Source organism: Propithecus coquereli, unplaced genomic scaffold (assembly GCF_000956105.1).
Source record: "Propithecus coquereli isolate 6110/MARCELLA unplaced genomic scaffold, Pcoq_1.0 Scaffold563, whole genome shotgun sequence".
NCBI classification, from domain to species: Eukaryota; Metazoa; Chordata; class Mammalia; order Primates; family Indriidae; genus Propithecus; species Propithecus coquereli.
Window position 1 is genome coordinate 1228220 of NW_012151541.1, and position 24662 is coordinate 1252881.

Genomic DNA, 24662 nt, shown 5'->3' on the forward strand with positions numbered 1-24662 from the left:
TATTCCCCTCGCTGCTTCATTCTATTCTAGGGGTGCCTCGCCCGTGCTTGTCGGTTCGCGTGGATGCGATGAGACATTAAGTCACAGGGTTCATAGGAGGCTTCCATCCTGTCCCCGAGCGCCTTCTTAAGGATGTGCCACCATCCCTTACTTCCTACCACACTGGGCTCAACTCCCCAGCCTGGCCTTCTGGGCACTCCCGTCTCCCTGTCTGCCCAAGAGAGCCTGGGCTGTCACCCTCGCTGCTGGCCACCTTTGCACTAGCCCTGCTTCATGCATCTCTGATTGCTCCAGCTTACACCACCTCTGAACTCTGATTTTGCTCCCAGCCACGCCACGCAATGTAACAATTAATTGCTCTACTTCCTGGGTCCTGGTTTCCAATTATACTATTAAAGTCTTGGGAACAGGGGGTCTTTCTGAGCCCCCTAGTACTTAGCACAATGCTGCTCACATAACAAGTAGGCAGTGACTACTTACTGATAAATGCAGCAGTCCCCAACCTTTTGGCACCAGGGACTGGTTTCATGGAAGACAATTTTTCCACAGACCAGGGGTGGGGGAGTTGGGTGTCATGGGTGGGGAGAGGGCAGTGCGGAGCTTAGGTGATGATGCACATCCCATTTCCTAACAGGCCATGGACCAGCACTGGGCCGCGGCCTGGGGGGTTGGGAACCACAGGATTAATGGATCAATTTCATCCTAATATATGGTTAACCTGAGATACTGGTTTTGGTTTTTCCCTGATACCAGCTAGGGGTCATGTGGATGTTGTCTTGCCCAGGTGCCACACCTGGGCACAGGGATGAAGGAATTACTTGAACTTGTGTTTGGATACTGGCACCACCTTCTGCAGCGACATTCCTGGTGCTTGTTCTGATGCACTCTGACAGCTGTCTCCACGAGACTACCTTCCTCTTGGGAAAGAAAGTCATATTCCAGGGGAAAGTGGCCACATGGGCAATTTAGAAAGCAAATGTAGTTTTCTATTCCTGACAGTGCCAGGTGAAGTTCAAATGGTACCTTCAGTCCTTACTGAAAAGGTTGAAGAATTTCCTGTGACGTTTGGACATAGCATGATGTTCAAAATCAAGTGGGGGCCAGGCATGGTCACTCACACCTGTAATCCCAGCAGTTTAGGTGGTTGAGGTGGGAGGATTGCCTGAGGTCAGGAGTTCAAGACCAGCCTGAGTAAGAACGAGACCCCATCTCTACAAAAAATAGAAAAATTAGCCGGGTGTGGTGGTACACAACTATAGTCCCAGCTACTGGGGGGGCTCATGCGGGCAGATTGCTTGAGCCCTGGAGTTTGAGGTTGTAGTGAGCTATAATGATGCCAACGCATTCTGGGCTGGAGTGACAACCAGAGTGAGAACCTGGTCTCAAAAACAAAACAAAAAAAACCCAAGTGGTATCTGGGGTAAGGTGGGCTCAACCACACCCCATCAAAATGACTTACTTTCTCAAGAACCAAAAGAAATCGAGGACATAATGATCTCACTTGTGACGTGACCCCATGGCTTGGACTCTGAGAGGAAGGCATTTAGCGAGGCTCTGGAGCAGTTACATTCGACTGCCAACTCCATGCTCAATCCATGAAACTCATTTCGAGATTCCTAATGGAGGGAGCCGGTGATATCAACACACAAAGGCCAGGGTGTGTTTGCACTCACCACCTCAGCCGGCACTGACGGTGACCCAGAGCGCATCCTCTTGTCCAGCCCACAGGCTGGGCAAACATGGGTCTAAATGTCCCTTCCTCTGGACCAGAACCCATGTTTTGTGTGCCTTCCACACTGCACCCTAAACCCCGCTCAGAAACGGGTAGTTCCCCTGCAATGCAGACGGTTCTGACGACTACTAATTCTAACTGGGAGGAATTTGATTTGGCCAGGGAGGAAAGGCCAGTTACTGAAGGTCCACAGAAGAATTATGTTCTAGAAATAGGGGTAAACAAATATAACATACAATTTGGCTCAGCGGGTCTCACTTAAGCACCGTCTGACACCTCTCCACGCCCACCTCGTCTGTCCTGGGTTCACTGAAGAGATGTTTCTCCCTAACACAGCAGAACCCCCAAAGCCCCCTCCCCACTCTCCTGAGGTCTGAGGCGGGCTGCTGCCTGACCATGGGCCACTGTCAGCACCTCCATCCTGGGGCCTCACCCCGCCCTGCCCTCTAGCAGAGAAGGGCTGATGGGCCTCTTGGAGTCCAGGGTTATGTGTTTGCAGCAGCTCAGGTCTCTTTGGCTTCAAAAACTTCAAGGAGGCAATTAAGTTCCCATTGGGATCTTTCTGGCGAGGCAGAGAGCTCCTTAGCCTTCCCAGTGGTTTCCTTCCATTTCCTTCCTGAACCACTGTAGCATGTTCGAGCCTGTGGACTAACGTGATGGCCCGTGGTTGTCTAAATGACCAGTGGTCGGGGCCCAGAGATGCCCACAAATTCTTGCTTTGATGAAACTCAGGGATCTGGGGGGTTGGGCGGACTCAGCTCTGGAGTCCACCCACACGAAAGAGAGTGTGTATTTTCAAAGGATATGGACACACACTCACAGACTTCAGAAAGTGAAAATGTTTTCTCTCCCTATGTGGTTTGCACGTAGTCACTTCCAGCCAGCCCGGGAGGGAAGAGGACAAAGTGTACTCAGAGCTGGGGTCATGAGCCTGCCCACTGCGGCTTGCCCTGGGAGGGTCTGGGAAGACTTAGCAAGCTATCAAGATGAGCCTCTCCACACCAAGCACAGGAAAAGAGAAACGAGTATTTAAGTCAAGTTCAAAAGCATACACAGTATCAATAGTTATTTTTCTAGAGTGCGTGTTTAATTCCCCAAAGCAGATTAGGACACCCCTGAGGGCAGGGAATGGTTTTTTCCCTCTGGTTCTTTCTCCTCAACCCTCACCCACAGCCCCAGGGCTTAGCCCCTGGAGAAGTCAAAGCTCTGACAGCAGCCTGCGTGGCCGCATCCCCACCACTGAGCTCTGTCCTCAAATGTCAACTTTGCTTCTCGCTCAAGTGCTGGACTCAAGTTTGTGACGAAGCAAAATCAAATGCGTGTACTGGTGAGCAACAGCTTGGGTCCCCAACTGGGCCAGACAGAGTCCGGCCACCTGCTCTGCTCAGTCAACTGTCCAGTTCCCTGCCCGGCTCCCCTTGGAACAGGACGGCCTGGCCACTTACCCAGATGTCCTGCCTGAGCTGGCCTGGCTGGCCTCAAGCAGGCAGCCAGACTTGATGGCATGGAAATGCGCAGGACAGGCGGAGACACAGGGAGGAAGACAGGATGCCAGACCAGGAGGGACTCGGCCAGAAGGGGTGGATGAGACAGTTACACAGAAGGGCAGTGACTCCCAAGATGCAAGCCACCAGGATCAGCCTTGCCAGGCCAGGCACAGGAAGAGTAATGTATATTTAAGCCAACGTTCGGAAGTTCATATAAATTATTGTGCCCCCCCCCCCCCCCGCAATCCTGTGTGTCTAATGACCTGCATCTAATTAGGATATCCCTTGGGGTAGGGACTGATCCTTTTTTCTCTTAATCTCTTTCCCCACCCTTGCCCTTAGCCCCAGGGCTTGGCATACAGGCCACTTGGCAGCCTGCCTGGCTGACTTTAAAGCTGCATCCAAACACGCAGACAAGCAAGCCCTCAGTCTCCAGATCGCCAGCCACCCCTACCGCAGAGACACTTCTGAACCTTGTACCCTTTCCTGAGCCCCAGTTGGCCTGTTCATTGGCGTAATGAAGATGCTTCTCCACCGACAGCCGAAGCAACTATAGAGCCAGCACCACTCTAGGATGGGAGAGCTTCTTCCCCTCTCCCTGCACGACAAAAAGTCACCGACTTTTTTTTGGGCCAAGAAAAACTTGGGACAAAAACAAAGCCCTAAATAAGTTGTGTCACTCGCTTTGGAATTTTTAACAACTGATAACGGTAGCAAGGCCGTAACATACACACTGATCCTTGGTTTGGTTCCTGGGGAGATTTCTGGATCCAGACCCTGGGGTGGCCCTACGCCCTAGTCCCATGTGGAGGCGGCAAGCCCCTGTGCACGCAGGGCGGGCTGCACGCCTCTCCAGCAGCCCCCAGGCCCACCGCAGTAGCCAGGCTGGCACAGATACCAAGCCCTTTTGTTTCAGGCCTAGCCGGGGCCAAGCGTTTTCTGTCCTCATTACACAATCCCTTGTTTCCTTCTGACCCCCACTCAGCCCCACGGGTCAGAACCTCTGCTTCCTCTCCACTGTGCACGCCCACTGGGCTCCTCTTGGCTCCCCGGGAGCCTGAGACTGACGCACAGTAAGAGCCGAGACACGCCATGCAAGGTGGGGATGGAGTGGGGATGAGTCTTCTTTCCAAGGAGGAGAGACAAGCAGGAAGCCGAGGATGAGAATGAAATGCCCCATGCTCGCAGGGGATGGCCAGGCCAGGTCCCCTCTCACCTGTACTGGTCATAAAGGTGATGGCGGTACTGCTGATGCCCTCGTTGTCCCGGGAATAAACCCGCAAGGTGTATGTCATCCCGGGATAGAGGTCTGTCAGCTGTACAGGCTGAGCCTGGGCCTTAACAGGGACAGTTTTTTTCGTATGGTTGCCTGGGGAACAGAAACCTCAGTCAGCCTAGAGCCAGGCACCAGGAGCTAGAGAGACAGTGCTTGGGTTCCTGGTCACCTGTCCGAGGTAGAAAGGGCCGGGGGAGGGACCAGGGGACCGCGGGTCTAGTTCTCCACACAGCCCCGGTTTCCAGGCAGCTCCCCACACCTGCCCATGCAATGCGCTCTTCAACAGTGACCTTCGGCGGAGGACGCCGTGCCCCCTCCTGAAGTTCTATTTCCTCACTGATCTTCACCCTGAACAGATTATGACCTACTTCTTTAACCTCTCAGCCAAAAGTGTGGACCACGGTGGGGAGTCCGGATGCCGTGGATGTGAACTCCGCCAACCACAGAGAACTACGAGTTGGCTCTGCTCTTTCCTAAGAGGTCTCTGTGCAGGCAAGCCCAGGTAGATTTTCTGGCTGGGTTAGTTAGTTAAATTGCTTAGAGCACACGCTAAAGAGGCCAAGATGGGGGGTTTGACCCTGCAGGAGCAGGGACCTTCACTCAGAGGAGAAGGGAGCTATCCTGACCATCCTGTGCAGTCTAACCAATCTGTACCCTTGGCCCCAAGATCCAGTAAAGGGTGAACAGCTCAGCTCAAGCCACCAGCGGAGACCAATGGCTCCGGTCTGTGCCTCTGACGGTGGCCCACTGGCACTCTCTGGGAGCAAAGCACAGTTGAAGCCCAAGTCTGTGAACTGGCCCAGTCTGTCTACTGGCGACACCAGCGCGCGGGGAATCTGAGTCAAGGAGATCAATGCCGAGGTGAGATTCCGCCCGTGTCAGGGCTGTTCAGAACCCTCGTCCTGGGCAGGAAGTGGACAGAGGGCCTGTGACCAGGTCCTCACAGACATGCAACCCTAGCCTTGCACTAATGGCTTCAGAAGCCCCCTTCCTTCTCCGCGAGGCTGCTCCGCCCACCTCGCTGCGGCCCGAGCGTATCACTTTCATTAAGCCGTAATTAAGCCAGGCTAAAAGGCCTCTCTGGGCCTGGGGGAGTTCACAGAATCTCTCTAATGGCATCTACCACTACCCGCCGCTGCTGCCGCCGCCGCCACCACCGCCGCCCCGTACAGCAATGCTTACTGTCGATGTACTCAACCACAAAGTCAGTTCCGGGACCGAAATTGTGCTTCCAGGTGATGTTGGCCCATTTACTGTTGGGGAGCACGGTGACGTTCCATATGGACTGTTCGTCGGGGGCTGGTGGACGGGTTAGAAGAGGAGTTAGTGACGGGGAGGGGGCAGCACCGGAGACATGGAGACACACACGCACATGCACACAAGCGCGCACACACACGGTCATCAGGGGACGGGTAGAGTCAGAAATGGCTGTGCACAGGGCCGCCAGAACTCCAAGCTGCAGCCTTGGTGGCCAGGCCAGAGGCCGCCGTCCAGGGATGGGCGTGTGCAGTCAGGACTTGGCTGTGACGGAGAGCTGGAAACTGTGTGTCTACACAGGCGGGGTTAAGAATGAAAGAGTGGGTTTGGATCCATGCCATATGAGGCTCTAACCTGGGCTTATTCCCTTTTTCAGATCCCTTGTCATGGATTTGAATACTGTAGGGAAATGGGCCAGGAAAAAGGTCCTGTGGCCAGGATGCAGACGGACGGGGACATATGCCAGCCTCTTTCCCTTCCACGTGAAGTTCTACAGGAAAGAGAGGGTTATCTTTAAAAGCCAAGCAGGAGTCATGATGCAAGTTGCAGGAAGGACAGTACCGAATATGAGAAAATCTCAACGGGCTTTTGAAGCCAGAGAAGAATGGAAATCCAGACAGGTGATTCTGGTCTAAGGAGCCCCTGGGCTTGTCCTTCATGAGCTTGGACCAAGTGTAAAGCAGCCTCAGATCATCTAAGGTGACTAGGGGCCCAGAACCTCAGGGTCCCAAGTAAAGACAGTGTGAACCCTTCCCCTCCCTCTCACAGGCTAGGCAAGACCAAGAGAAAATAACTTCTCAACACCCAGCCCTCAGTGGTCCAGGTTCCAGAAGAATCCTGTTCTGTTGGCTTCTCAACACCACTGAGTCTTTGAGGCTTGATATCCACGCAACACAGAAGACATTAATTATCTAGTTCCTAGGAGCTGGGAGCCACTTTATCAAAGCCATGGCGCTGTCTGAAGCCATAGCCCGTGTGCAGGACAATGGCACTAATCTTCAAACGTAATCATTTTTCAAGAGTCCCAGCAGTCTGATTACCCCATTTTCCAGCGAAGATTTCATAGCGGAGTACTAGCATGAAGCCTTGTATTTCAAAGACTTTACAAGTGTGGCTCCTGTATATTTTATTAGCATGCAAGGGGGCACTGTCACCAACTCACTTGTCAAAAATAAATGAATAGAGTACACTGGTGATGCATTTATTCATTATCTATTTGACATGTGACTGAGTCTGCAGGGCTGGGGAAGGGATAAAAGATCTCCTGATTTTCACTTCAAAGAAGTGCCTTCTCCATGACAGCCTTGTCAGGTGCTGGTTGCCCCAGGTACATTCACGTTAGGTGAGGGGCCAAGAGAGGGGTCCCACTGATGGCACCGTGGGAGGGCAGAAGGGACGCTTCCTTACTTCTCTGCCAGATGCTTTGATTGTGCAGGCTGCTTTAGGCCACCCCAAATCCCAGTCCCTTGGAATTTCATGACTCTTGCCAGTGGGAATCAATTATGATTAGTCATGATTTGGAGACCTGAGTTTCTTCCTCCTTGGCTCTGAGCCCTGTAAATAGCTAGAGAATTTGTGTTTAAACCGCTAGGCTGCCAATACGATATTGACCCAAATCTGGCTGTCTTAAAGGAAATGAAGATTGGGGCGCTTTTAGCAAAAAGGTCAAGCGATGGGAAGCCAAAATGATTTCAGAGGTGGGCCCTGGAGGAAGGCACTGCCGTAGAGAGACAGCAAGACCCTAAAGAGCTGAAAAGTTCCAAAAGGACTTGAGAATGTGAGCTGTCAACGCCTGGAAACACAAAACGGGTCCTTGAGGAAAAGTGTGGAATGTTCTACTGACTCCTGGATTGTAAGGATTAGGGAGTAACCCTTGAAATCTGGAAAAGACAAGTTAAGAATAAATAAAAAGGCCTAGTTCGCCCCAAGAAAAGTAAACTTATGAAACTTTTTTCCTAAGATGAAAATTCATTTTTAAAATCCTGGATGGCAGAGCAGTTCTGTTGCATTAGGGAAGCAAGAATGTTCGAGGGGTGTCCCTAAGGTCTAAATAAGACCAAGGCCATGGCCAGGCCCTCCATCACGCCTCAGACACAGCGCAAACCTGGGCTGTGAGCGTCCACGGGGCTGGTTCTATATGGCAGCAAGGTCGATCTTTCCAGAAGACAAGCAACTCTTTGCTGGGAAGCAAGATCCACTCCCTGTCTTAATTTTTTGTGCATCTTTTCTGTGAACTTAAAGTACTTATAGGACGAAAAGCCCCACTTTAATGGAAAAGATGCCTCATGGTGGCCCCAAAGAACAGCAATCACCAAACCACTGGCGGCGGCCTCTAACAGCCTAGCAGGTTTCTCTGCAGCCAGCTCTTTCCTAAGGCGCGTGTTGTTTAAGTTCTAGATTGCACCGTGAAGCAAGGCTGTGCTTCCAGCGTGTGAGGAGCATCATGTCAGCTGTGCGTCACCTGTCTCTTAGCATAGCCACTTGACTCCACGACACTGAGTTTAAAAAATCCTCGCATGTACACTAAGCCTCCATCCTCATTCAGGCGGCTGAGAAAGGTGGGGCAGGGTGGGAGACAGTGAGGCCCCGGAAGGTGAAGGGACTGTCCCAAGAGGTAGTGACGCACGGGGGCCTACAGCTCTACAACTGCTGGAGGAGAGCTCCAGATGCTTCCCGCCAGCCTCGTCCGCTGCCGCCCGCTGACCTGCCAGCTGGCCTGTGGGCGCAGGAAGTTAGAGACCCTCCCCTCCGGGTAATAAAAGGCTGATGCTCAGTGCTTAGAAGTATCGCTGAATCCCCCAGCGGTTCCTCATGCTGGGAGAACAGCCACCCTGGCCTGGCTGCGTGACGTAGAAACGGCACATCCTCCTGGCCCAGCAGGCCAGCCCTGGCAGCTCTGGGCATGCTGCAGTTCCCCCCATGCCCGCATTCAGGGGCACGGGGACCGACAGAGGGAACACTGATGGAGCACCTTTGGGCATTAGGGGACTCCTTGGCAACACCGTTTCCTTGAAGTTCTTTTTAAAAGAAAAGTCTTTAAGTCTTCCTCAGGGGAAGAGGGCAAGGAAGGAGCAGGGGTCCTGGGGACACAGTGGCCTGGCATGGCCAGCCACCCCCTGCTATTCAGCCTCTACCCTGCAAGGCTGGACACGGACATGGCCGGCAGCACCATGCCAGGTGCTCTTTCCTTCCTCACGCTCTCTTCCTGCCCGAGTGCTCGGCCCTGACCTAGCTGGCTGGCCGACGCGTAGCTGGAGGCAGCCTTGACATCTGGGACCCAGGGGTCCCCCCCAGGTTGCTGGCCGTCTGTTAAAGAACAGGGATCTGGGCTAGAATGAAGGGTGCCGAGGGGTGCAGGGCCACCCGAGGAGTGAGTGTGGGCCGGAGGGGCTCTGAGCCTCCAGGCCACCGGACTGGCAGTCTAGTCGTGTGTGGATCTCGGAAGGAGAAACAAAGGCAGGCGTTGCTAAACACCAGCCCAGACCCCGCCTTCTATCTGGGGCAGCCCGCGTGTTCGTCTGCGGAGACCACTGGGGAGCCGGGCCGGGAGGGGCGGGGCAGTGCGCAGTACCGGATTCGTGTATCTGAGTCCCGGAGGTGGTGGTGGGAGGGCTCTCCGTGGTGGTGGCGGCAGTGGTTGTAGTAGTTGTGGCGACGGTGGTGGCCATGGTGGTAGGTGCGACAGTTGGGATGATGGGGACTGTTGTGGCTTCGGTGGTGGCAGCAATGGCAGTAGCATCGGTACTGCTCACAGCGCCTGTCGCACCCATGGTAGTCGGGGGCAAGGTGGGCGGAGCTGAGAGGGAAATGTAAAACAGCCGAGTCTGGTTGGTTTGTCTGTGCCCTGCCTGGACACGCGGCCCCGCGTGCAAGGCAGGCAGCCCGGTGCGGAGACGTGGCTCCGTCATCAGAAGCCTCCCCGAGCACCACGTTCTGGGTCAGATGGATCACAGCGACAGAAACACAACCATGAGACAGGAAGAGAATGAAGCCCTGCATGTGTTTCATTCTCTTCTCATGGTCTGTGTGGCTCGAAGCACCCAGCATGCACCCAGCCAAGGGTGAGGATGAGGATGGGAAGGGGGCACGCGCTGGTTGCTCAGACCCCAGGGATGGAGTCCCAGGCCCAATGCCACCCAGACACAGACCAAGCAGCACCAGTTGAGTCCAGCCCTGGAGCTCTGGCCTAGAGGTGGGCAGGTGGCTGGAGCCTGGCCTACAGGGACACAGGACAGCCTGCCATTCCCAACCATTCCCTCCAGAATCACCCTGTCCCACCTGCGTGAGCCCAAACAGCCACCCAGACCCAACAGCAGAGAGGGAGCAATCTCCACTCTGCACGGTAAGCCTCGCACGTCTCCGCCTGTGCTCACTCTCCCCAGTCTCGGCCCTTCTTGTTCATTCCCCCTCGCCTGCTGCCTATGCTCCACCCCCTCCCGCCTCTCCTCCCCCCTTCCCCTAGCCTTCTTCCCTTCCTGCCTCTCCCCCTTCCTCTCCTCTCTCCTCCTTTCCCTCTGCTCTCCCCTTTCCCCGCCTCTCCTGCCCCCTGCCTCGCCTCTCTCCTCTCTTCTCTGCCCAGTGGTGGCCCTGCCTGCAATTCCCCCAACCCACCCTGACTTCTAGTAACTGCCTATCTCTCTAGGAAATCTGGGCTCCAGGTACCCCAAGGCCTTTCTGCTCCATTTAGGACATGGGAAAAGGGCGCTAATGGGATCCCAGTGTGGCCCGCACTCGGCAGCACCATCTTCCCAGCCCACAGCACAGAGAAGTCCCAGGCTGAGAGTGAGGCACCCGCTGCGCTTCTTTTGAGCGGTTCGGATCCGAGCTGACCCTCTAATGTCCCCCAGCCCCCATCCAAAGCTACCCCTGGACACCAGTCAGCCCTGGGGAGCTAAGTGTACATACATGACAACTTTTTCACAGGCCTTCTTTCCTTCTAGAGAAGGGTTGTGGAAGCTAGCAAAGGACTGCCCTATTCTTACTCTGTAGTTCCAATATTTCCTAAAACTGAGAGTGGGAAAATGATGGGGCAAATCAGAGAGACAGAGCCACCTCTCCTCCTTGCACTCCATCTCCTGTGATCTGACCGTGGTCCACTTCATAGGGTCGATGCTAATCAGGGAGTAGGCAGGGACCTTAAGACATAAGCAGGCAACTGCACTCCCAAGGAATCCCACCCTGCCTCAGATCTCCAGAAGTTAAGGCAAATCGCCTTCCCTGCCCAGTGCCCCACATCCCACCCCAGCACAGAAGGGGGCTGGGGCAGGGAGGGATGTCAGAGAGCTTTTCTCAAGGGGGGATGAAGTGATATCCTAAGCCTTCTCAACCAGAGCCTGACCAACGAAAGTCCTTTCATTTCCCTGGGTCTCCAACATTACAACCCCCCCCCCAGCCCCCGTAGAGAAGGAGGGAATGTTCTTGGGGTCCCGGCCACTTCCCTACTTGGAAGGTCAGAGCTGCTGAGGGTGCTGTCCACAGAAGCCACACTGGGCACTGGCTATGCCCCATACATTCCAGAGATTCCTGGGCAAGTTCAAAGCCGACAGGGCTATATTCCACAAACCCTAGTCAACCCACAGACATCGGGAAGGCGTGGGGAGGGGTGAGGAGTGGGAACGACTCTCTGTCTCATATTCTCTATTCGGGGACGCACCCAGTCCAAGGCGGCCCCAGGGCTAGCACGTAAGCTCAGTGCTGTAAATGCTCAACGCAGGGGGATTCACTTATCCCCACCCACCAAGATGCACACACGGACACACAGACACACGGACACACACACACACACACACACACATACACATACACGCACACGCACGGCAAAGCTCGAGAGACCCACGAGGCAAAGGTCAGTTCCGTCCCTGCAGCTGCCACGGCTACGCTGCTCTGTGCTGCTGGAAGGCGCCTGGAGAAATTATTTTGCCCGTCTGGGCAGGACTGCTCCAGTTTAGTTCCTTATCAATAGTACATTTTCTAATAATTCCTGGCAAGTGAAATGTTCACAGGGCGTCCCTTTTCCATGACTACCTAAAAGGTGTCATTAGAAAATACTCTTTTTTAACGTGAATCATCACACACTGTGTAGTGCAGGGACCTGGGCTTCTCTTCCTGCAGGTACGGTGGCTGTCACCTTCCCCAGGCCCCGAGAATTCAAGTCAATCTTCCCCACAGCTATACACACCGTCACGTGGCCCCACAGCTCTCGTACATGCGGAAATACACACTCACACCCCCACACACTCCCACAGGGCCACGGCCAGGCCCACGTGCTCCCCAGGGCGCCCAGCGAGTAGCCCTGGGACAGAGATGCCAAGAGAGGCCAGGTGGCAGCGTTTTTCTCACCCACCCTGCTGGTCAGAGGCAAGGATGAGAAACGGCTCTGAGGATACTTCCACCCTGCATTGTCCCCTCCCTCTGATGGTCGCTTCCGCCAAGTATGGCAGGAGGGAAGCGTTTCTCTCTGATGAAGGCTATCTAGCTGCTTTCTCTCTGGCTCAGGCTCAGTAACAGGGAGCAAGAGAAGAGAGAGGAAAAGAACTACTTCCCAGGAGGCCTCCCCAGGGCGCCTGCCATCGGAGTGACCACAGAGCATGCGACCTTGGCTGGCTGAAGTCACTGTTAGCTAATCAACGCTGTCTCTGGCCTGCCCATTAGTGTGTCTATTGTCCCCAGGCTAGACAGGGCCACCAGTGAGACATGGAGGGCAGAAGAAAGAAGAAAAGTCTTCAAGGGAAGAAGGTATAAAAGGGTCAGGCGAGTGAGTTGTCAGAGGGCTAGTACAGGGGTTGTCCATGGGGAAAACCATCCACTGCTCGGGTCAAAGGAGATCAGATTATTTGAAGTTGAGGGAGAGGAGAGAAGGGCTGTAAAGTCCAAAAGTAGAGTTTACAAACAGAGTGACCACAGGCTAGGCATACACTTTCCTGGGCTAGGGTACAATTTCCAGCCACAACGGGAACTATGGGTTTGGCAACAACGCTGGTCAGTGCTTTGTGGCGACCACCAGTCCAGCAACTGAGAGGAGGGGGCGGGGAACCCTCCATTACCTAAGGGGGGGGTCCCGGGTGGGCTAGAGCTGGAAACACAGGGCCCCTATTAGAAGGTAGGACACCAGAAGGCCCTCTAGCCACGGCCAAGGGTTTTCCACCAGAGTCTCAGGGAGCACCACATACGAGATGGAGAACACTGAAGAGAGATGACTCGTCTCATTCATCTTTCTGTCCCTAAGTAGCCGGGCACCTTCAGGAGCCCACCAAACATTTGCACATTGAAGCTGAGTGAAAGAGGAGGACAGCAGTTTCCGTGCATTCCAAGGTGGGAGGTTCAGTCCACAAACGCCCACATGGCGCGTGGACTCCCTGGCCAAATCACAGATTGCCGGACAGATGGGCAGCAGTCCTAGGAGACTGCAGATACAGGTGGACGAGAGGGATTATCTGCACTGGGTGAGATACAAACAGACCAGTTTGGGGGGAAGTGTCCAGGTTCGGAGAGGACGAGAAGGAAGAGAGCTGGACGCTGGGCTCACGTCACAAATGCGGAACCTGAGCTCCACTGCCCGGCACCTGCGCGGTGTGCAGAAGGTTCATACGCATTTAAAGCGGAGGTCAGCTGATGTCATCAGCACAGCTCATTTCAGAAAAAGTGCAATCTGCCTCCACCACCGTGTCACGTGGCAGCAGAAGCCTAGGAAAGACATTTGATTGATGGCTGGAGACCCTGAGCTCATTCTGCATAACATGATGGGGTTGGGTCTTTTCTAAATGGGAAGGAAATAGGAAGTGGGGTGTTTGAAATGACACCTCTCACCTACTCACGAGAGGGGCAGTACAGGCTGGCACAGACGCCCACGGAACAAGGCAGACTCCCTGCCACCAGACCCACCTGCCCTAGGTCGTGGAGTGCCAGAATGGTGAAGGTGGACGGGGAGCTGCTTTACCAGTGAGCTGCTAGCTGAGGCGCTTGTGCCCTCCCTGCGCCTGCCCCTAGGCGCCCCCAGCGTCTGCTATAACAGTCACAGGAGAGGCTCTTATGTAAACTTGAGTCAGGAAGTCAGGGAAACCCGAAGCGTGGCAAGGAGGGTTCTCTCCCCGGTCCCCAGGCCTGGGACGACCTCTGTCCCTCACACCCTAGCAGGGGTGTTCAGAGCCTGTGGGGAGGAGCTGAGCCCGGCCAGCTCAAGTTATTGGGGTGGGGGCAGCGGGGAGGACGGGGGGAGGGAAGGACGGTGGCAGCTCACCACCCACAGATCTGGCTGGCGAAACGTAACGCAAACTGAAGGAAGCAGGGCGTGCAACGGAAATAGAATCAACCTAGGATGGGATGGGAGAGAAAGGAGCGAAGGTGGGGAGGAAACCAAATCGGGCAAGGTGGCATCGTCTTCCTAAGCCAGCCCTCAGTTGCCTCGCCTGGTCCCCAGGGCCCCCAGCTGCCCAGAGCTTGACCTTGCTCCCGGCCTTTGCCCTGCCGGGGTGAGCCCTGCTCCCATTCCTACCTGATGCAATTCGGCCTCAGAAGAGGGCCAGGAAAAGAACCCTGGGGTCCCTGCCTCGGTTCTCCAGTTTGGGGACAGGCCTTCTGTGGCGAAGAGCTCTTTGATAGTCCTCAAACCCATGACAAGAGGACTAGAGAGGAGGGACGTGGTTAGCAGGTCATCTCCTCGGCCAGGACCTGCCTGCCCGGCCTCTTGCTGCTGCTCGTGTGTCTATCGCCCAGCCCCTGAGAGTGGAGACTGTTCTTAACGCTAAAGACTTCGAGGAGCTGGACTTTTGAGGGGTGAGGGCACAACCAGCCCAAGGCGCCCGCTGAGCCTCCAGTCCTGGAGCAGCTGGCCCTGTCCAAGGACATGCTTGCTCGCACTCACCGACCGGAACCCGCGGTAGCGGCAGCGCTGGTGGCGGCCCCCATGCAGCATGCACGGCCACATGCACAGTGCACCCACCCTTTCAGGGGACAGCAGCCTGGCCGGGAGCCAGGAGCCGGCTGTCCCCGCTCCTGCTGCAGCATGCCTTCTAGGGCCACAGCTGGCAGCCCAAAGGCTGTGGTCACTCTCTCTGTGCTCTGAGATGTCAAGCCCAGGCAAGGGCTCAGGTGGCTCACGGGAAGTAATCGACTCAGCGTCAGAAAAAACTGCAGCTCCAGAGAGCAGGTCAGGAGGCTGTGTGTGTTGGGGGGACCCCTTCTAGGCCATCCTCCTTCTCAGCAGGGGCCAGATAAGTGAAGGGGCGGGAAATGTGCCTGGTTTCCTCTGGTCCCATCCTCGACACACAGCCTCCTCGACAGTCCGGCTTGCCACCCCCTGAAAGAGTGAGCCCGGAGCGTGCTTTCAGCCCGACCGCTCCCTCCGTCTCCGCCCTGGCCGGGCTGCTCCTGCCTTGCCCCATGCCATGCCCGTTACCTCCGCTGCTGGTACGATACCTGCGGTTGGAGTAGCTTCGAACACAGCGCCCAAGATGGCCACAGAGAGGAAGAAAGGATGAGAGAGGGAAGAGAAAACAGAGCACAAGTGAAACCACAGGACAAGCAAGCGGAGAGGGTTCTGGCTCAAACCTGACGCAGACGGTGTGGCCAGGTGCTGGCCGCTGCCCTGAGGATGCCAGCTGGCCCTTGGGGGTTCACAGTCAATCTACTGGAGTTGGCCATGTTCCTGTAGCAGACTTTGCCACCCGGGTCTTGGAGACCTTTTTAAATAAACGTGTTTCTACCTCTATTCAAGGACTAGTCATCTAAGAGGTGGCAGCAGGGACAGTCCACAGGGAGTACTATGTTCCCAGTTCTTTCCCTGATGGCCTGCCCTGCCCTGGCTGGGTTGCCATGACCACTAAGCCGGTTGGGTGACCCTCCATGATGCCAGGAGTTGGGGGTATGAGGTTTAGGAGGATACCAACCCCAGTCAAAAGGATGGCTCCTGTATCTTCAGGGGAGCTTGTCGCACAGCGCTGGTGTGGGTAGTAGAGGGGAGCGTGTTCGGCTGAAGCTGCCCCCCACCATCTCAGCCTTGGAAGGCCTGGGAACTTGCAAGGACTGGAGCCCCGGAGCCCCTATCCTGGCATTCTGCAGTCCCGATTAGAAATGTTATGGAATTAGAAACCCAAGTATGGACTGACAGCCCAAAATGGAATTCCTGAATTTTCTGTGAATCCCTAGAAGAAAGTCTCTCTTTGTCCTCTTGTTCCCTGCGGCTGCAGAACTTGCCCTGTGGTGGTCACTGGGGCTGGACAATGGGGCTTTGTTCTTCTATGTTCTGCACCGGGGTAGAGGTGGGGAGGGAGAAGAGCTCTCTATAGATCTCTCATATTAACAGAATTGAGTAATCAAGACAGTGCATCACATCCTGGCCTGGCCTTCGATAACGGGCATACATTAGTCGCCCACCCAAAGTCCCCCAGCCCTGATAAGCTTCCCGAGCGCCCAGGGCACTGGAAGGGGACACCAGGAGGGGAGCATGTTATGTGACTCCCGGTGTAGAAGACCAGAGAGGGACACAGAGAGGACGGCCAGCCTTTCTCCACCTTCTGTGCGGCCCCGTCCCCTGCCTCAGCGCTGGCCAGGGCTGCTCATGCAGCTGCGTCGGGAGCGCGGGGTGAGGCCGCGGAGGCAGCACGGCCCGATGCTCTCCTGGGTGGGGTGGGGGTGCGCAGGAGACCCCACCTGGGCCAGGGCCGGACCACGTGATCTGAGGCTCCCGGGGAAGGCACTAGCCTTGGTAGCTCATGGTCAGCCTCAAGGATGCCGCTCATATCACCTTTTCTGCAGAGTCTCCCCTCATGTAGGCACATGGTTGGATATTCTCATGGCCGTCCGCCCTTCTAGACGGCGTGAGCTGCTTATTGCCTGTGTATCCCTTGTTTTGTGGGTGCTCAAGAAATGGCTGAATAAACCATTGTGCCCCTGGACAGGCAGAGAGACCCCCAGCTTTTCACAGGGGTCTGCCAACATCGAGGCTTTTGCAGTCTGGCTTCCCTGGAGGTTCCCGAACCGCACGCTGCACGGCAGCGGGACGTGCGCGGGCCCGGAGCGCCCTCTAGTGGAACCCCCGGGCAGGCACAGCTCCGGTGCGGGATGACACGGGACCAGGAGGTGAACTCATTTGCTCTTTGTGAAGCTGGCTTGGCAAATGGCTGTTCCCCAGCTCCCCCTCCTCTGCGCAGCCTGACAGCTCATCCACTTCAGGCTGCAAGGAGGGACCACGTTGCCTGCTCTACTCGAGATCTCAGCAAGCAGCTTTAATCCCGGCAGCTCCCCTACCTCGGTGAACCCACAAGGCTTTGGGAGAAGGGCTGTCCCCAGAGCCCTCCTGGGGCACCCTCAGTCACATCCCTGCCTCTCTCCATAGGTGAACCTTTTCACTATTCTCCAGCTTCATTAGCATATTTACTTCCACACGCTTTCCACACTCTCTTCCTATTCCTCTACAAGAAGGAAAGTTGATAGATACTAAGTAGCTCAGCAAATCAAGACCAAATGGAAACCCAGGTCTGACAGCAGCAGTCTAAGGAGCTCTGAATTTTCTGGATGCGATGCCAGCACCTACCTCTCAGCACGTAAGACGGGCTCTCTCCTGGGGAGGGCTCGAGGACTTGCAGCCTCATTTCCTTCCATCCCAGGAAGCCAAGTACTCAGGGTGCTTCTCTAGGCATCTGAACTAGCCAGGCCTTTCGCTCCAGGGTCTGCCGCCAGGCACCTACCTTCATTGGGGGGTGCCGGTGACTCCTCCGTGACTGCTTCCCCAGAGCCCACCTGCGTCCTGGCGCTGAGGGTGAAGCGGTAGCGTGACACGGGGTCCGCTCTCTGCACCGTGAACTTGGTCTGATTGGGAGAGAAGTTTTCCACTATCTGCTTTCCTACTTTGGTTCCATTAACTGGGGAGAGATAGTTAAGTGGGATTAAACATTAGCGACATTTACAGTGATGAGTTATAGAATCTGCAGCTGGAAGGAGAACACCTTCCTGACTTTGCTGGGGAGAGAAACGGTGGCACCTGCCTGGTGATCTGAAATGCTCGGTTCAAAGGCGGAACTCCCTCCCAGCTCTTTGATTATTCTGCAGGGTTAATGCCTCCTCACTGATCCTGTTGTCTCTAGCTCACTGCAAAGTTATGTGGCCAATGCTAAAAGATTTTGTTCATAATTCCCAAGCCCTTTCAACAACAAAACTCTTGAGTTCCTTTCTCCCTTTCAAACAGAACTAGGGCAACACCAGTAGGGCTTTTGACTGTTAACACCATCTTTGTGTAAGGCCTATTTAGTATACTTTAAAGGGTGAAAGGGTCAGGTCCAGAGATTGACTCAGAACCGCAAACAAGCACACGGTTGGCTATTAAAATTGTTAACAACACAACACCTGGCCCTTTGAGTGTCCCAATGAGGTACATCGCCTACTTTAGAGGCTTAAAGCTTTTCAGATGTAGTGGCGCTCCCTGAATGGGGACGCTGAGCTCTAGACGAGGTCTTCCCAACCCAGGTTTCTGATTCGCGCCCCTGCAGTTACTTGGCAGCTCTTCGTACAGCTGCCCTGTCATAAATGACATCTTGTTAAGGTGCCTCCCAACTGTCTAGGGACTCCTGTGAATATACTGTTTACCCCACTGGATGGAAGCTCTGTTGGGTGAGGACCCATCCCTCCTAGACTTGTAGCGTCGGAGACTATAAGATCCCTAAAGGCCGTGGTTGTCCCCCTCATTAGACCAGAGTTCCCTTCGTCTCACCCGTCAGACTAGAAGCTCCCTGCTGGCAGAGCTGAGTAAGAAGGGCAGGGATTGGATCTCATCTGCCTCCCCCAGACCCGTGGGGAACTTCTTCCTCAGCCCCTCCATGCCTCTGCAATGCCCTCTGCACCCATGGGCTTTCTACCGTGATTCTCAGGAGGGGTGGTGAGAATGGGGTTTCCTGTCCTCAGACTATCTAAGGGAAAGGGAGAGAAGGGCAGAACGTACAGGCGACGTATCTGAGAGTGTATCCGGTCAGGATCCCGTTGGGGTGTTCCGGATGATCCCATTCGAGGTTGATTGTCTCCAGGTTGGGCTGCCGGACTCGGAGACGCCTGGGGGCGCTGGGTACTTGGGGAAGGAGGAGAGAGCGGGGGAGATGAGGGGGAGAGGGGAGGAGCGGAGCAGGGAGGATGAGGAAAACACAAAAACAAAGCACAAGTATGAAGGCATTGACCTCCGGGCACCCATGCCGGACACTGCCACATCAGGGCGCGGGAGAACCCCGAGGTGGCCAGAGCTCACTGCCCGGTCCAGGATGTCGCTTCCCCCAGGTGTGAGGACAAGATTGGCTCAGTCTACTGTTTACATGGGGAAGAAGTAGATCAAGCTTTTCTTTAGCAGCTACCCTGGATTTGGCACACGTTAGGCTCTGACCCTGCACGGAGACCTCCCAACTGGGCAGAGCCGTCCTAGGCAGGGAACCATCGGTAGCTGTTTTGTGCGGAGGGTGCAGCTCCCGGTCCACAGACGAGGGTCCTCGCCGCCAGGCCCAGGCAGCAGGCCCAGGCCGCTGAGCTGAGAGTGCGGGGCTCAGGGCTGGGCAGAAAGAAACCCAGGATGGAAGCCCTGGAAAGGCGGGGGCGGGCAGGAGTGATGGGGAGAGGCTGATGAGGAAAACCAAACTGAGGGGGAGCGAAAGACAGAAATAAAGAAAACAAGAGGGAAGAACGACAGAGAGGAGAAAGGAGGAAGAAGAGAAATGGGGAAAGTAACAGTTAAGAAGGGAGGGAGGAGAAACAGAAAGGGCCAAGCGAACGCAAAGCAGACACAAGGCTGGCGAGAGCGAAGAGGTGGACCAGGAACTTCGCAGGCGTCTGCACCCCGGGGCCTGCAACCGTGCACCTGCAGGAGGCAGGGGCTCCGTCTGGGCACCTCTGTGGAGCCGCCACACACAGCCCGAGCATCTCAGCGAAAGCTCCTTGGCAACGCTGGGCGAGGACTGTGAAGGTCTCAGGTGGACAGATCGGACGGCTCCAGCGGGCAGGCTGCGCGTCCCGCCTTCCGCCTCGGAGCTGGTGGGGCAGCGCCCTCGGGGGTCAGTCTGCATAGCCTGTCTGGAATTATGTCACCAGGCCACACGGGTCTTCTCCTGAGACACAGCCTCCCACAGTCTGGGCAGGTCACCGTGGCAATCGCGCTCTGTGGGGATGGCGGCAGCTGCTCAGCTTGCAGGTCCTCGGCTCCTCGAGGCCTTGAAGAGGTCACCTGGGCCGTCCATGCCGAGCCACGCGGGAGCTGCTCCGGGCCCACCGGGGTGCGCTACCCTCGTCCTGCCCCACCCTGCAGAGCTGTGGCCAGACCTACCTCCTTCTGGGGTGGTGAACTCCTTGGTCTCACTGCGAGGCCCATCGCCTCTCCCATTGACCACAACCATCTCCAGCTTGTAGTTACTGTAGGGGAAGAGGCGGGACACCACACCACGGAGGCGGTCACCAGGGAAGCTGGCTTGCTGTCTCTTCTGAGACACCCACAGGTTCTTCAGCAAGCTGCTCTCCCTCCAGTAGTAGGCCTTCGGGACAGAGCAGGCTGGTGAGGGCGGGCGGGCAGAGCTGGGTTAGTGGTTAGTGCTGCCGGCAGTGACCGGTCTTTCCTCTGCTCCCTACAGGCTGAAGTCCCAGACGACCTCATCGGCCCCGCACAGGGCTGGGGGAGCAGCCTCACCATCCCCACTCATCAGCCACCAGTGAATATGAATTTATGGCAAACAAGACACAGGGTGTCTGGTTCCGATCATTTCTGATCCACGCCACCTCTTTGGGGGACGGGCGAGTCGGCCAAACTCACATCTGCTCCATCGTGAGACTTATTTCCAGGGTGGGTAGCGGGTTGCTCAGGGAGTCCGTGCCAGAACCACATGTGAGCCAAGGGTCCAGGCATGGAAAGCTCCGCTCTGTGCTCAAAGACCACGTCACTTGAGTTAGATTAGTACTGTTTAGATTGGCAGCAGGCAGGCGTTGAAAAGTAGTGGGTTACCCCCAGAAGTCTGAATATGAGAAAGGGTTGATTTAATCCTTGGCAGTAAAACGGTTTCTTTTCACATTGTTTGAAGACCTTTCAGAATGAGATAGGTTCATGTCCGAGAGACAGTCACACGTCCAGGTCAGTGGGATGCTGGGCTGTGTGGTGGCAGCTTGGATGGGACAGGACGGCTAAGGACGGTGGTGTGTTACACGGGACAGTAGAGTGAGTTTGCCACATGAGGTCTAATTAGCAGTGGGTAAGAAGCCACGGGTCAGGCTGCCACACCAGTGTCACCCAGGCTGCCCCGGCAAGGTAAGGGGGAGTCCAGACTGAGGGGGACCCAATGGAAGCTTTAGCCAGAAAAATCTCCAAGCAGGCACGTTAAGGGTGTAAGTCAACTGCTGGGCAAGAGCTCTTGCAAGTGGATGCATCACCTTGCCTTCCACTGCTTGCCACATTCGTTTCCCAAGAAGAGACTGGCCTCTTCTGTTCTGCCCCCAACTGTCTACCAGCCAACTCCTGGTGACCACTGAGGCCACACGACCGGCGTTAATCACAGTTGCAGCCTGCCCCACTTCCCAGCCAACCTCTAAAGCTACTCCTAAGGGAGAACCTTGTGGACCCTGAGTTTTCTCTGCCCTCTTCCCATCTCAGCCCCCCCTTTCAAAGAGGAGAGATGGTTCAGCAGAAACTGCTCACAGGCAGGGAGGACCAGGAGAAGCCAAGGGCCTTGAAATTCATATTCTGGGTAGTCCAGAGTTGGCTGTGACGACAGGGAGGATGTCTGCACCCTTTCAGTGGCCTTGCCCGTTAGCTGTGGCTTTACAAAACCAGACTGGGTGAGGCGAGCAGCCCAGTAGGGGCCACCGGGAGAGGGGCGGGTGTAGCCCAGCAGTGCCTCAACACGGCTTCTGAAGATATAGGTGTGTCCACTCCCACGTGCATTGCAAACGCCACGTGCTGTGCAACCAACCCAAACCCACCACCCTGCATGTGATTTTTTCGCTGAGCAGAATCTCTCAGCGTATCTGTTGCAGGACACATCTGGGCTTATATATTTTTTTCTGGGCATATTTTTGAATAGCTCACCCTAGACGTCATCTTCTTGGATCAACTCTGGATCCAACATACACCCCTAGGATCCCTTCCAAGTATCGTACGCCCCGTGTCTGCTACCCCCTTGCCCTGGTTAGTGAGCTGGGTGGTTAGGCGGGGTTGGGAGCTGGCTTCCTCACTCGGTACTCTCTGAGCTGGCCCTGGACCGTGTCGGGGTAGACGCGGTTCCACTGAAGACTGATGGCTGTGCTGTTCGTGACTCGGACTTTAACCTCAGTGGGTGCAGCCCTGGGATCTGCAAGGTGTTGGGACAGAGAGCTGGTTATGTGGGCAGGGCTGGCCCCTGGACACTAGGGGCCCTTCTGCCTTATTCTCTGCTGGCCTGGACCTCACTGCACTCAACACTCCACGGGGGCAGGGGCTATGCCTCCTCCATCAGACTGTACTTGAAAAAGTTGGGGGAAGGCTCAGGACAAAAGGGTGCCAGTCCAGGTGGGAGGGACTCTGCCTGTGTGTTTAAAGGGCAAGTACTTGCTACCTGCTTGTGCTGGTAGTTTCCATCTGCCCTTCCATCCCATCCTCTGCCCTTCCCCAACCTGCCCCATGTCCTGGGAGGCTGCCCTCTTGGGACCTTATCAGCTGGGCTCCCTTGTTCTCAGGCTTCCAGATGGGTGTGGCCAATAGGAGGCACCGAGAGGAGACCCCAGGGCAGGAGCAGAGGGAGAGGGTGTCGGTTCCCTGGCTTCCTCTTTGCTGGGCTACAGGTCGACAGCTTTTTTGCACTCTTCCACCCAAGGCCACGGCTCCTGAGGGTGGTCCTTGTGGGTTGTGGTGACTCATCCATGCCCTGATCCATCAAGGCTAGAGTGGTACAATGGCTTCCTGCTGCTGCTGGCCCTCAGGTGGTTCACGCAGCTTGCTGTCTTCCCTCTAGCCCTGCCCACACATCGCAAGTAGTCCCTTTCGAGAGCGCATCTGTTTCCCGCCAGCACTTGGCAAGGAACATTACCCACAGATTGAAGGCACCCTAGCCGAGTTCGGGAAGTGATTCTGACCCCGTCGCTACCTGGAGAAGGCAGCCCACTCCCTCCCCCATAACCAACTCCTGGCCCGTTTTCTCCACTCTGCCGCTGATCTAATCCATCAGAGCAAGGCCGCAGGGGCGGATCCCACAACAGAAACCGTGCAGGGTCCATGAAGCCCCCGACCAGATGCTGCCCTTCCACTTACCATCCCATGGTCCCCACTGGGCTCCTATCTGCAAGTGCCACCACCATGGAGGGGAGGAGTGGGACGGACCCTGCTGCTCATCTCCCTCGGGAGTCCAGTCCATAATCACCTCCAGAAAGGTGGGGCAAGGGCCCAGCCCTCGCTTCTCCCATCTCACCGTTACAAACGCGGTGGCCCTGCTCTTGACCCCAGCACTGCCCTTCTGAGTCCACTCCTCCCCAGGACTGTCCCTCCTCCCTTCCTCTGCTCACTCCATCCGCCTACACGATCGCTTCTTAGAGCACACCCGGACCCGACAGGGCACGGATCGTCCTGAGCCAGGAGGGGACTCTATTGACCCTCCTGCTTGGCTCAGCAGCCTGTGGGATTCACGTGCTGGGGACAAAGAGGCCACCACCGTCTGGGCAGCCAGGCGCATACTCCACTCACATGCCCGGAATCCCGTTGCTTTCCCAGTGCCAGCCTCCAAACACCTTCTCTTCTTAGGCTCAATTCTGAGGGCTGGGAGCAGCGGTGGGAATGCTGGCAGTGGCTGATCTGGTGCTCTGGAGACCTGCTACAGCCCTCAAGACTGCCCCTGGGAGCCCGTCAGGGAGTCTGGCCTATGGCCCTCCTTCCTGGGGAGGTATCTAGTTATGGCTGTTTGGGATGGGTAGTCCCAAAGTCTGTCTTGGCATGAGCATGGCTTGGCAGTAAGGCTGCCAGCCCGGGGTCTGAAGACCTGGGCTCTGTTTACTATTACAAAGCACTCACTGCCAAGGCTTCTCCCTTCCAGGGCCCCAGTTTGCACATCTGTACAATGAGAGTGCCAGGCTCGGTGGGGACATTCAGGAATTCTAACCAGTGTTCGGATGATAAGATTTCCACTCCTGATGTCATGAGGTGCCTGTCCGCTCCGGGTCACTGCAGGGACTTCCTGGGAACTGGTTGTCCCCCCACAATCCCTGCCCGCAAGGTTTCTGGCCTGTAAGAGTGGCCTTGTGCGGCCTAGCCAGGAGGGTCCTGCATGGGGGACAGGGAGGAGGTTACTCACAATCTTCTCCGGAGTAACCAATGACAGTGTCTGGCTCAGGGCCCTTCCCAAAGTCATTTTCGGCCTGGACTCGGATCTCGTAGGGCACGTAGACAGGGGTCTGTCCCACCACGTAGCGAGAGCCCCACACCGTGGCGTTGTTCCAGGCCTCTCGAGTCTCTCTCCGCCGCCACTTGACAATGTAGCGCAGGTTGGGACCAAAGGCAGAGGTGGCGTTCATGGGCTGGGCAGAGAGAGAGACAGACGAGGTGGAGAGGCTGCAGGTGAGGTGCACGGATCCACCCACAGCTTGCCCTCTCCATGCCAGGCACCCCTTCCAGGTCCACCTAACACCAGCCAGCCCCTTGCAGGGTAGGGGAGAGCACACCCCCTTCCCCAGTGAGTCCCCCAGAGCCCAGAGTCCTGTGACCCCAGCAGCATGTAGATTTTCTGTGATGAAGGCTTCACCCAAGACCTAGTTACTTTGGCTCTGAGAGCCACCCACATTTGCACGTGCCAAGGGAGTGAAAGCTTTATTTCCAATAGAACTCCTTCCCATGACAGGAGCAACAATAAAACAAAATAATCTCCAAAGTCAGAAGTGATGAGTTGCGGTTAACCGTTAGCACTCCTCCTGCCAATGAACCCAAATTCCAGAGCTGACT

The 24662-nt window shown here is 55.8% G+C and overlaps 1 protein-coding gene across 2 annotated transcripts in view; it reads right to left on the reverse strand.

Moving 5' to 3' along the window:
* NFASC (neurofascin) overlaps positions 1-24662 on the reverse strand; it is a 163700-nt gene that overhangs the window by 10784 nt on the left and 128254 nt on the right. Inside the window, exons 19-27 of one of the 2 annotated variants that reach the window (XM_012657832.1) lie at positions 24019-24241; positions 21935-22050; positions 20043-20247; positions 18684-18806; positions 17437-17610; positions 15167-15181; positions 9324-9548; positions 5678-5794; positions 4436-4588 (exon numbers count right to left, since the gene is read on the reverse strand). In XM_012657832.1, coding sequence (XP_012513286.1) covers positions 4436-4588; positions 5678-5794; positions 9324-9548; positions 15167-15181; positions 17437-17610; positions 18684-18806; positions 20043-20247; positions 21935-22050; positions 24019-24241 — 1351 coding nt within the window. The remainder of the gene's footprint in view (positions 1-4435; positions 4589-5677; positions 5795-9323; positions 9549-15166; positions 15182-17436; positions 17611-18683; positions 18807-20042; positions 20248-21934; positions 22051-24018; positions 24242-24662) is intronic. The other variant, XM_012657834.1, reaches the window with a different exon arrangement.